Source organism: Bubalus bubalis, chromosome 6 (assembly GCF_019923935.1).
Source record: "Bubalus bubalis isolate 160015118507 breed Murrah chromosome 6, NDDB_SH_1, whole genome shotgun sequence".
NCBI classification, from domain to species: Eukaryota; Metazoa; Chordata; class Mammalia; order Artiodactyla; family Bovidae; genus Bubalus; species Bubalus bubalis.
The window spans coordinates 6,647,537-6,660,882 of record NC_059162.1 but is presented as its reverse complement, the minus strand read 5'-3'; the positions used below and the strand labels follow the sequence as shown (position 1 = coordinate 6,660,882).

Genomic DNA, 13,346 nt, shown 5'->3' with positions numbered 1-13,346 from the left:
CACAATATATAAGTGAAAGGATATAACCCCCCAGAGAATAACCAGAGGGCTCATGAAAATATACTCTGACCCCCCAGAGTTTCTGGTTTGGTTTCACAATTAAAGGCCAGGAGTTCAAGTATATATGTAATGGCAGTAGGGTTGGAGGTGGAGGAGATAAAAAATAAACAGGAATAGCAGAGATGCTCAAAGAGGTACAATTCTATTCTCAACACCTATTCCCAAAGTTTAAAGGTAGGTATAAGTGATACATTTGGATCCACAGGTGATAAGCCATATATATATATTATGTGGCTCAGACAGTAAAGAATCAGCCTGCAATGCAGGAGACCCAGGTTCAGTTCCTGGGTCAGGAAGATCACTTGGAGAAGAGTAGGGAATGGCTACCCACTCCAGTACTCTTGCCTGGAGAATCCAATGGACAGAGGAGCCTGGCAGGCTACAGTCTGTGGGGTTGCAAAGATTGGCCACAACTAAGCAATTAACACTTTCATTTTCATATATTATGCATATATCTGAATATATAATTTATTACTAAAGACAGAGATTAGGTAGATATATTCCTAAGTATTTTATTCTTTTCATTGCAATGGTGAATAGAATTGTTTCCTTAATTTCTCTTTCTATTTTCTCATAATTAGTGTATAGGAATGCAAGGAATTTGTGTGTTGATTTTATATCCTGCAACTTTATTATATTCATTGATTAGTTCTAGTAATTTTCTGGTGGAAAATCAATATAATGAAAATGAGTATGCTACCCGAAGTAATCTATAGATTCAATGCAATCCCTATCAAGCTACCAATGGTATTTTTCACAGAGCTAGAACAAATAAGTTCACAATTTGTATGGAAATACAAAAAACCTTGAATAGCCAAAGCTATCTTGAGAAAGAAGAATGGAAATGGAGGAATCAACCTGCCTGACTTCAGTCATCAAGACAGTATGGTACTGGCACAAAGACAGAAATATAGATCAATGGAACAAAATAGAAAGCCCAGAGATAAATCCATGCACCTATGGACACTTTATCTTTGACAAAGGAGGCAAGAATATATACAATGGAGAAAAGACAATCTCTTTAACAAGTGGTGCTGGGAAAACTGGTCAACCACTTGTAAAAGAATGAAACTAGAACACTTTCTAACATCATACACGAAAGTAAACTCAAAATGGATTAAAGATCTAAACTATAAACTATAAAACTCCTAGAGGAGAACATAGGCAAAACACTCTCCGACATAAATTACAGCAGGATCCTTTATGACCCACCTCTCAGAGTATTGGAAATAAAGTAAAAAATAAACAAATGGGACCTAATTAAAATTAAAAGCTTCTGCACAACAAAGGAAACTCTAAGCAAGGTAAAAAGACAGCCTTCAGAATGGGAGAAAATAATAGCAGATGAAGCAACTGACAAAGAATTAATCTCAAAAAATATACAGGCAACTCCTGCAGCTCAATTCCAGAAAAATAAACAACCCAGTCAAAAATGGACCAAAGAACTGAACAGACATTTCTCCAAAGAAGACATACAGATGGCTAACAAACACATGAAAAGATGCTCAACATCACTCATTATTATCAGAGAAATGCAAATCAAAACCACAATGAGGTACCATTTCACACCAGTCAGAATGACTGCTATCCCAATGTCTACAAACAATAAATGCTGGAGACGATGTGGAGAAAAGGGAACCCTCTTACACTGTTGGTGGGAATGCAAACTAGTACAGCCACTATGGAGAACAGTGTGGAGATTCCTTAAAAAACTGGAAAGAAAACTGCCATATGACCCAGCAATCCCACTGCTGGGCATACAAGGAAACCAGAATTGAAAGAGACATGTGTACCCCAATGTTCATCGCAGCACTGTTTATAATAGCCAGGACATGGAAGCAACCTAGATGTCCATCAGCAGATGAATGGATAAGAAAGCCACGGCACATATACACAATGGAGTATTACTCAGCCATTAAAAAGAATGCATTTGAATCAGTTCTAATAATGTGGATGAAACTGGAGCCTATTATACAGAGTGAAGTAAGCTGGAAAGAAAAACACCAATACAGTAGAATAACACATATATATGGAATTTAGAAAGATGGTAACGATAACCCTGTATGTGAGCCAGCAAAAGAGACACAGGTGTATAGGCAGTCTTTTGGACTCTGTGGGAGAGGGAGAGTGTGGGATGATTTGGGAGAATGGCAGTGAAACATGTATATTATCATATGTGAAACAAATCGCCAATCCAGGTCCGATGCAGGACACAGGGTGCTTGGGGCTGGTGCATTGGGATGACCCAGAAGGATGGTATGGGGAGGAAGGCAGGAGGGGGGTTCAGGATGGGGAACACATGTACACCCATGGTGGATTCATGTCAATGTATTGCAAAACCAATACAATATTGTAAAGTAATTAGCCTCCAATTAAAATAAATAATTTTATATTAAAAAAATTAAAAAATAAAGAGAGATTATATCTGCTCTTTAATATTTTATCTGACAACTTAAAAGTGCATGCGTTTTTTAACTGCTGATTAAAAACTAGTAAAATCAGTACTAGAAAACTGATTTATCTCCATTTATAATTTTATATTCATTTTGTATTTGAAAAAGAAATGCACACACATATTATCTTCTGGTCCTTGAGTCCTACAGAGCAATAACTTATTACGTATAGGCAGCATGTGACCTTTTGCTATCTAATGACATTGGTAAAATGCCACTCTCAACGTGGTTCTCGGCCACGCTGGATGTAGAGTGATTTGAAGAAAAGGCAGATGAAAGAGATCTACAAGAAAAGGTCCCATTGGCAGCTGTTTTGTTTTGTTTTGTTTTTGTTTTTTTTTTGCCCCTGTTGCAAACCATAGGCAAGTTAGTTCTAGAGAGGACTGTAAGAACCCAGAACAAAGCTCTATTATGGAGGCAAAAGATATCTTTATTTATTTTTGTCTCCCTAAGGACAATTTCCTAGAGAAGGAAATGGCAATCCACTCCAGTACTATTGGCTGGAAAATCCCATGGACAGAGGAGCCTGGTAGGCTACAGTCCATGGGGACGCAAAGAGTCGGACATGACTGAGCGATTTCACTCTCACTTTTAAGGACAATGTCAGGCATGATACAAGAAACCAGAGATCAGTTTCAGAGTTTAGTGTAGAAGCAAATTGATTATATGAAGAAATGAATGAACAGCCAAAGGTAGTGGCTATATTTACTATGCTGATCATGGGGCCAAGGTGTGTTAGGGATAAATGGGATCACTGGGTAACACGTTTTCTTCTGGCGTCTCTAGGAAAGCAGCCCATGAACAATATAAACTCAAGATGACTAGCTTGAGGTGATAAAAGTCACACTTATTCACCTATAAGCAAAACCATAAGGACTTTTCTGGTGGTCCAATGGCTAAGACTCTGCGCTCCCAATGAAGGTGGCCTGGGTTTAATCCTTGGTCAGGGAACTAGATCCCACATGCCACAACTAAGACCCAGTGCAGGCAAATAAATTTTTTTTAAAAAAGAGTTATTAAAAAATTATGACTGTTACTGAGCAGCATCCAACATGTGATGAAATATCTTTAAAACACAGAATTAAGTATCTGTCATCAACAAAGTCCTATTCTCCTGGTCTCTCTGGCACATCTAGCAGCTCAGCCTATCTTTCAGAGGCTGCAGAACCTTGAAAGCAGGAACTTTATTTGGAGAAGACCAAGGTTTCCTCACTTGGCTTGGATGGACATTATGATGGGAGGAGACTGCTGGTCTTGCTGTGAAGTCTTCAGGCCTTCACTTAATTCAGTCAGTCCTACACTGGTGGTCATCCTGAGATTGTGATGATACTAAATCCCGAGTCTGGGCCCTCCCCTTATTGGTAGGAATGAGTTTTTCATGGGATAGCCATACAACTGTCTGTCCCCTCTCTTATTTATTTCACAAGTCATTTCTGAGCTTTATGGGCTTTCATGCCAAGTTGCTTCAGTCGTGTCTGACTCTTTGCAACCCCATAGTACTCTTGCCTGGAAAATCCCATGGACGGAGGAGCCTGGTGGGCTGCAGTCCATAGGGTCACGACTGAGCGACTTCACTTTCACTTTCCACTTTCATGCATTGGAGAAGGAAATGGCAACCCACTCCAGTGTTCTTGCCTGGAGAATCCCAGGGACTGCGGAGCCTGGTGGGCTGCCGTCTATGGGGTAGCAGAGAGTCGGACATGACTGAAGTGACTTAGCAGCAGCAGCAGCAGTCTGTAGCCCACCAGGCTCCTCTGTCCATGGGATTATCTAGGCAAGAATACTGGAACGGGTTGCCATGCCCTCCTCCAGGGAACTCTGAACTCTGGACACTCTAAAAGGAGGTTTTGGGTCTAGATTCTAAAGATTGGGGTGTACTGTCAGGCCCTATAAAATCGCTGCTGTCTTGGTCTCTGTACGTTGCTGCCTGACCTGGCCCTGCCTCATCCTTACTATATGCCCATGGTGGCCTCCTTCTCCTGAGCTGAAAGTTTAATTGGTATGATTAACCCAACCCTAGCTAACAATTATTCCAAGACTGAGGGCCAGAATGACACCAACACGTTTGATCACCAACAGTTGCTAACCCAAAGAACTGTGGGAAGACGTTTCAGCAGTCTCCCTGGCCATCAAGGAGTCCTTTTGATGTCAAATCCCCTGTTACTGACAGCCTTCTCCTCCACTGTGTAGTGAATATTGCTGACTTGTCCTGCCTCCTGTTGACCACACACAGTGGGGCCTCACTCCAGGACAGTTGCCTCTGACATGTGAGATGTAATAAATCATTGATGTCTCTTTTGCTGCCTCTGGATTCTTTCTTTGGTCTAGCAACTGGGCAGCTACAAGGGTTGCAAGACTGTAGAGGTGCAGCCCAACATAGGAGTTAATTTTACTCCAGAACTTTCAGAAACTATTGTTAAATCATGGTTTCTTTATAATAGTTGTAAGTGGGTTATGGGTAGAAGCTGAGTGCCACTCAAAAAAAAAATATTGATGATATAGGAATTAAATCTTTAATAATCACATTTATTCTTTCAATCTGATTTTATTGGTATAAGATGTAGCTAATACTAAACTGATATAAAATTAATCAAAACGTCCAGGTTACTCAAAAGCCAATGAAAATGACCTCAGTCTCGTATCTTTCAGAGATCATTGCTGTTTATAAATAATTAAAACTTTTGAAGTGGTTATGAAGTACCTTCCACAGAGTTTGATACAAGACGTGCAGAATTCCTTACTGTGGACCCAGACTAGTGATGGTCACATTGTGAATAGCCCACAATAAATTCAGAAACCTAAAGTAAGCATTAGAAACTTTTATGGCAGTTTGGCAGAGTACTGACATCTGTTGAATTTAATTAAAAAAAAAATGGGGCTTGTATGCTTCTTGCTTTTTATTTAATTTTTTTAGCAATTTATTTTTATTGATTATTCCAGAAGTACCCATCTGGGGTGGCTTGGAAAAACAAAGAGGGTCCTTTACCACAAAGAATTTGAGACACACTGAAATAGAAAATTACAGCACAGGACCCATTACGTCCTATGGAATTCTAAGCTTCTCTGACTCTACATCATATTCCAAGTTTTGAAAATTGGCAATTCATGTATGATTCTCCGTAAAGTTCTTAGTAAAACCAATGTTCATTTTCACGAAGATGATTTTTTAGGGGAAGAGGAGGCGTTTTGGAACCAGAAGGTTGGGTGTTAAATGGCACAGTGCCTGGATGGAAAACTAAGTAATGATCATCTCTAAACTTCACTTCCTAGCCTCAAACCTCTCCTCTAAAATACGGAGCGCTGTGAAAATATCCTGAGGTCTTCCCTCCATGAAATGCTAATCAGAGGCGCCCTGGTATTCACCCTTCGTGAGCCGCGACTCCTCCACCAGCGCGCACAGGTAGGAGAACGCCCCAACCACGACAAAAGCCGGACGTCAGCGGGGCGGACCCGGGGCGGGACACCTTCCGAGGCCCAGGAGCAGGGACAGCTCGGATTGGCTCGGGCCTTGTGCAACAACGCGGCTCCGCCCCTCGGCCGATCTCACTCCATCCGGGCTCCTGAGCCGCGAGCGACTGGCAGGCAGCGATGGAAGAGCCGCCCAGCGCGAAATCCGTGATGAAAAAGGGAGGCGGGGCCCCGCCGGGCCCTGATTGACGGCCCGGGGGCGTGGCCGAGGCGGGGCTATGGGTCCAAGTACGGCCTTGCTGGGCCCTTCTTTGGGGTGCCTAGTCATAGGGTGCGCAAGCATGCGGAAAGTGGTTTTGATCACCGGGGCGAGCAGGTGAGACCTCCTTCGAGATAGTGGAGGCGGCGGGGCTGGGATCCGAGGGATCAGGAAGTAACGAGCCAGGTGGACCCGCCACCGATCGACCGCAGGAGCTCCTGTAGCTGACCCTGCCTCGGTGGGGACAGGGCCGAGATCCTGTCCGGCTTTTCCCTGGGTTCCTCTGTGCGCGAGGTACCAGGCCTGTCAGCGTCGTGAGCAGCACAGTAACGTGCTTTCAATTAAACATGACAGGGAAAAAAAAGTAGAGCGTCACTAACAGATGTGTCTCAGTGACGATCCTGTCGGTATGCAGAGAAAGGGCTCTACCAACTCAGACCTCGCCCCCCTTCCACTTTTGACTCTCTCATCACTGGTAAATTAGACCAGATCACCATACATTTTGTACTCTTCCGGTTTTTTTCTGTGCTAGACTTCCGCCCCTAGATAAATTTCAGCATCCAAGAATGTTAGAATACGGGGGGCAAATATCTCATGTAACACAGTGCTAGACACCTAGTATAAGTACTCTTCAGAGACTCAGAGAAAAGTAGCTTTTTTCTGTTAAGGCGTGGAAGGAGTGCAAGTAACCATACTGCCGATGAGTAATTTACTCCGGGGGTTGGGTATTTGGATTCAGCCTCTGTTTTACTTTTCGTTTGTAATTCAATGAACAGTGTGTGGAGGATGAAACTAATCAAATCAGTTTTCTAATTGAGGAGTTTGAGGGGCCGGGGGCGGGGGGCGGTGCGCGGGTGGATTAAGACTGAGGTTATGTTAAAGGACATTTAAAATTAGTTCAGCTTTCAGTTATCTAGACATGTCCATATTAACTAAGACAAACCTGGCAGGTGTCCTGTGATGGGCAGAATTTTGGTATACCCTCACCTGAATAACTTTAACAGCCAGTGTGGTGCTTTCTATGTTGATATGCTTAAATATCAACATGCTTAATATTGCAAATATGCAAATATCAAATATGCTTAAATAAGTCAGGCTTGATTTTGTGTTTGTTCCTTTTACAAATATTGTGATATGTGCAATTGTATATTTATAGTAAAGGCCTATTCTCAAGTGGGGATGAATAAACATAACTATGGTTTATTCATGGTGCTAGACTCTTTGCCTGGCATCAGCTTTCAAGTCTTGGAAAAAGCCCACTTACCTAGGGTTTCACTGTTATCCGCCAACCTGATCCGACCCCTCTCCCCATCTACTGTGTGGTTTCACAATGCTCTTTCTGAAGGAGGTCATTGACACATGTACTCATCCCTGGGTGGGGAAGATCCCCTGGAGGAGGAAATGGCAACCCTCTCCAGTATTCTTGCCTGGAAAATTCCATGGACAGAGGAGCCTAGTGGGCAACAATCCATAGGGTCGCCAAGAGTCAGACACGACTGAGTGACTAAGCATGCAGCATGCATTCATCCCCACTTCTCTTTCCTTGTAGCCATCTTATATTTCCTTTTCCTATCTTCTACTTGATCATCTTCCTGTTGGTTATTCAGTCCTAATAGTTGAGAGGGACTTGTCTCTCTTGCCATTTGCTTATACCTTACCCTAAAAGAGTCACCCATTACTTAAATTAGGAATTTCTGGTGCTGCTGATAATGGCCATGATACCGACTGGTAGAAGAGCCCTTGCCCTTGAGAAACCTAGACAGTAGAGTAAAACATGAGCGCTGCTAACTGCTGAGATGCTCTTTTTAGCACTTGCTGGTGATGTATTGAATCCCTTTCATGAGTGTCATGATCAGCATAAAATGAAAACCACTGACAGGATAAACTCTGTCTTAAATGCTAAAGGGCAATTCTGATTTGCAGTTATTCGGGTCATTGAGCTTTTGCAAAATGAAAGAACCACAAGCTGGACAACATCCTGAGCCAGTGACTATGAGAGTTGGAGGGTTCCCCACTTCTTTACATAGTTTTGGAGTGCTTTCTGTCTACCTGGGCTCCTGTTTGGGGCTCAAGTTGACAAAATCAGTCTTCTGAGCCAGAGAGAAGTTGCTTCTATTTGGCACCATCTCATTTAATGCGTATTCGATATCTGAATTGTCCTCTCAGTGGTGTGGGCCTAGCCCTCTGCAGGCAGTTGCTGGAAGAAGATGATGCACTTCATCTGTGCTTGGCGTGCAGGAACATGAGCAAAGCAGAAGCTGTCCGCACCTCTCTACTGGCCTCCCACCCCGCTGCTGAGGTCTCCATCGTGCAGGTGGATGTCAGCAGCCTGCCATCGGTGTTCCAGGCCACCAAGGAGCTCAAGCAAAGGTCTGCGTCTTATTGATGGCTTTTTTCTCATGTGACTGTGCAATGCAACAGCTAATAGAATAAGAAGGGATGGGAAAATCTATAAAAGAAACAGGTGCAGTGTAAAAAGAAGTTACACTGAGGAAATCTGCAGAGTGACATATTATGCCTCAGTATACCATATTTTCATTCTTAATCACAATCATGACCATTCCATGAAGATTAATTTATGAGCATATTTTGACATGCAGTCAGTTGTAGTCTTAGGTTAGTGTAACTCCTTTGATGTTTAAATACATTTTTTGCATCTTTGCTTTACATAATAAAACTCCATTAAGTATGTGAGGCAGCTGTTTACAAGTGAAGAAATTTCCCCATGCCACTCACTAAAAATTTGTTCATATTGACTAATTGGCAGACAATAAACATTTGATGAATGTTTAGTATCTGAAGGGCTAGAGTCCTTAGATATATAACTTCTCAAAAAATGTACAATAAATTGCATATAGCTACACAGTGCATTTTTCTGGAGAGACAGGGCATGTTTTTTTCTTCTAAGAGGAATGAATAATAATTAGTTTAATTAATAAACTATTAATTACATTTTTGTAATTCAGGCCCTTAATAAGCAAGAGCTTCTTTATTTCCATGGACAGTAAAATGAACTTCAGGGAAGGAAGTTCATTATATAAGGAAAGCCTTCTTGGTAAAAGAATTGGCTGAAGAATAATATATTGTATTTCATTTATGTTCGATAGCCATTTGCATTACTGTGTTCCCTGCTCTAATGGATATCTTGGTGTTCAGATTCCAGCATTGATGGATCAGATTATACAAATTTTACTTGTCAAAAAGGAAAGATGTGAATTTTTTTTTTCTAAAAAAGCAAAAACCTTTCTAAGACCAGAGGGAGTGTGGGTTTAATAGAGTTGCTGTGGTACCTTATTGGGAGGACTAAGCTGGAAGGAGTATTGGTCAGAGAATATTTGATTTCAAGACCCATTACAGCTCTCCAAATTCTGTTTGAGGCCACCATCAAAAAAAGAATACTCAAATATTTACTGGGCTAATTAAAAAATGTTGAGAAGGTAGTACTGATGCCTTAGCTTGCTATGGCCATCTTTTTGTGCTTTCTGTCCTTCGTGGGCCTTCTGTATTCTAACTGCTCTAATAGATAGCTAACAATCTTCTTTCTTGATTTTACTTGCAGGTTTCAGAGATTAGACTATGTATATCTAAATGCTGGGATCATGCCTAATCCACAGCTAAATATCAAAGCACTTTTTCGTGGTCTCTTTTCAAGGTAATTTCTATCTTTTATATTAACTGATTGGAAGGAAGGTGTTTATATATTTTTTGCCTAGCTTTGCCGTCAGTCCATTAAGTTGAGGGGGTGAGGGGGTGTGGAGAAGAATGAAGATAGAAAGTACATGTTGCAGCCATGTGGTGAAACGTGCTTTCGTCTTTGTGAGGAAAGTCATGATTCTGTGTTCTTGGTCCCCAGATATTCCAAGAATGTTACATGTTTTGGCAGGTCAGTTTTGGTCTGCCTCACTATGTCCATTAGAATATTTCAGAACTAGGCAGAGTTGTCAGTGAGAGTCTAATATCCAGGAAGGCAACTTTAGAAGCATTTCTCAGCCATGTGTCAGGTACTCTGACTAGTAGGCTGAGGAAATGTACAGGGCTAAATACCTTCCTGGGAGATTCTCAATACACATTCAGTTCAGTTCAGTCGCTCAGTCATGTCCGACTCTTTGCGACCCCATGAATCACAGCACGCCAGGCCTCCCTGTCCATCACCAACTCCCGGAGTTCACTCAGACTCACGTCCATTGAGTCAGTGATGCCATCCAGCCATCTCATCCTCTGGCGTCCCCTTCTCCTCCTGCCCCCAATCCCTCCCAGCATCAGAGTCTTTTCCAGTGAGTCAACTCTTCGCATGAGGTGGCCAAAGTACTGGAGTTTCAGCTTCAGCATCATTCCTTCCAAAGAAATCCCAGGGCTGATCTCCTTCAGAATGGACTGGTTGGATCTCCTTGCAGTCCAAGGGACTCTCAAGAGTCTTCTCCAATACCACAGTTCAAAAGCATCAATTCTTTGGCGCTCAGCCTTCTTCACACTCCAACTCTCACATCCATACATGACTACTGGGAAAACCATAGCCTTGACTAGACGGACCTTTGTTGGCAAAGTAATGTCTCTGCTTTTGAATATGCTATCTAGGTTGGTCATAACTTTTCTCCCAAGGAGTAAGCGTCTTTTAATTTCATGGCTGCAGTCACCATCTGCAGTGATTTTGGAGCCCCCAAAAATAAAGTCTGACACTGTTTCCACTGTCTCCTCATCTATTTCCCATGAAGTGATGGGACCAGATGCCATCATCTTTGTTTTCTGAATGTTGAGCTTTAAGCCAACTTTTTCACTCTCCTCTTTCATTTTCATCAAGAGGCTTTTTAGTTCCTCTTCACTTTCTGCCATAAGGGTGGTGTCATCTGCATATCTGAGGTTATTGATATTTCTCCCAGCAATCTTGATTCCAGCTTGTGTTTCTTCCAGTCCAGCGTTTCTCATGATGTACTCTGCATATAAGTTAAATAAGCAGGGTGACAATATACATCCTTGACATACTCCTTTTCCTATTTGGAACCAGTCTGTTGTTCCATGTTCAGTTCTAACTGTTGCTTCCTGACCTGCATATAGGTTTCTCAAGAGGCAGGTCAGGTGGTCTGGTATTCCCATCTCTTTCAGAATTTTCCAGAGTTGATTGTGATCCACACAGTCAATACACATTAGTGGCTTCCAAAAACGTTTAACTACAACCTATAGTACTACTACTAGTAGTAGTACAGTAAGAAATAAATCTTTTTTGTGACCCAGTGTACTTATTCATGGATTTCCCAGGTGGCACAGTGGTAAAGAACCTGCCTTCCAGGAGACGTGGGTTCGATCACTGGGTCAGGGAGTCCCTGGAGAAGGAAATGGCAACCAACCCATTCCTGTATTCTTGCCTGGAAAATTCAATGGACAGAGGAACCTGGCATGCTATAGTCCATGGGATGGCAAAGAGTCAGACACAACTGAGCAGCTGAGCACATCCATCCTTATTCATAAATTGATGTTACTCTTACTTCATGCTACTTCCTATACTGCTACTTTTGTTTTACTTTTCTGCCATTCAACACACACACACTCCTACACACAAAAATCACATGCTGGTCTTGACCTAGTACATTGATCTCACAGCAAATCACTGTCTTCCTGTATTCAATACCTCAGGAATTCCCTATAATAAAAAAGCCTGCTTCACTTTGTTACTTTGTTCAGCAGTTAGACATCAGTGTGCAGGGGAAGACTTTTTCTTCTTGGCATGACTGTTATTCCCCCAGGGCAGTTGATTTGTATTAGGTTGGTGCAAAAGTATTGTGGTTTTGCATGGTTGAAATTTGCTATCTGATATTGGAATACATTCTTAAATAAATGTGGTTATGTTATATATTGTTTTAATGCACATTTCTCACTTTGTTTTTTGCTAATGACTTATTACTTCCTGTGTATTTTATATTTTTTTTAGACTAGGAAATGATGTTAGACAAAAAGAAAATTCAAGTGATTTTCCTATTTGAGTTCAAAATTGTTCGTAAGGCAGTGGAGACAACTTAGATCAACACATTTGGCCCAGGAACTGCTAACAAACATACAGTGCAGTGCTTGTTTGAGAAGTTTTGCAAAGAGGATGAGATCCTTGAAGATGGGGAACTCAGTGGCTGATGGTCAGAAGATGACAGTGACCAAGTGAGAACAATCACTGAAGCTGATCCTCTTACCACTGCATGAGAAGTTGCTGAAGAACTCAGTGCTGACCATTCTATGGTAGTTTGGCATTTGAAGCAGATCAGAAAGGTGAAAAAGCTTGATAAGTGGGAGCCGCATGAGCTGACTGCAAATAAAAAAAGATCGTCATTTTGAAGTGTCATCTTCTCTTATTCTATGCAAAAACAATGAACCACTTCTCAGTCAGATTGTAATGTGCGCTAAAAAGTGAACTGTGTAATGCAATTGACAACAACCAGCTCGAAGTGTTTGGACCAAGGAGAAGTAACTGGTGACAACCAGCTCAGTGTTTGGACCAAGAAGCAGCTCCAAAGCACTCCCTAAGCCAAATTTGCACCCCAAAAAGCGTCATGGTCACTGTTTGGTGGTGTGTTGCCATTCTGATCCACTACAGCTTTCTGAGTCCTGGCGAAACCATTACGTCTGAGAAGTAGGTTCACCAAATCAATGAGATGCACCGAACACTGCAATGCCTGTAGCTGCTTTAGTCAAGAGAGGGGGCCCAGTTCTTCTCCACGACCACACGTCGCACATCCAGTGCTTCAAAAGTTGAATGAATTGGGCTATATAAAGTTTTGCCTTATCCACCATATTCACCTGATCTCTCGCCAACTGACTATGACTTCTTCAAGCATCTTGACAACTTGTTGCAGAGAAAATGCTTCCACAACCTGCAGGAAGCAGAAAAATGCCTTCCAAGAGTTGGTGGAATCCAGAAGCATGTATTTTTATGCTACAGGAATAAACAAACTTACTTCTCATTGGCAAAAATGTGTTGATTGTAATGGTTCCTATTTTGGTTAATAAAGCTGTGTTTGAGCCTAATTATAATGATTTAAAATTCACGGTCTGAAACCACAACTACTTTTTCACCAACCTAATAGCTTGATTTGGAATGAAGGGAAGAGAGTTTTTGCAGCAGGGTTTTGAGAGGCTCAGGTTCCTGTTGGTTGTATGGACTATAAGTATATAGGTTGAACTGG

The 13,346-nt window shown here is 41.8% G+C and overlaps 1 protein-coding gene across 3 annotated transcripts in view; it reads left to right on the top strand.

Annotated features, from left to right (window-relative positions):
• Window positions 1–6,139: 6,139 nt before the first annotated feature.
• Window positions 6,140–13,346, top strand: part of HSD17B7 (hydroxysteroid 17-beta dehydrogenase 7) — a 30,474-nt gene continuing 23,267 nt past the window's right edge. For 2 of the 3 annotated variants that reach the window (XM_006076008.4, XM_025287453.3), the window contains exons 1-3: window positions 6,140–6,297; window positions 8,347–8,550; window positions 9,740–9,832. In XM_006076008.4, the coding sequence (XP_006076070.1) occupies window positions 6,200–6,297; window positions 8,347–8,550; window positions 9,740–9,832 (395 nt within the window). In that variant the 5' untranslated portion in view covers window positions 6,140–6,199. Of the gene's footprint in view, window positions 6,298–8,346; window positions 8,551–9,739; window positions 9,833–12,103; window positions 13,189–13,346 lie in introns of those variants that run through there. The other variant, XM_025287452.3, reaches the window with a different exon arrangement.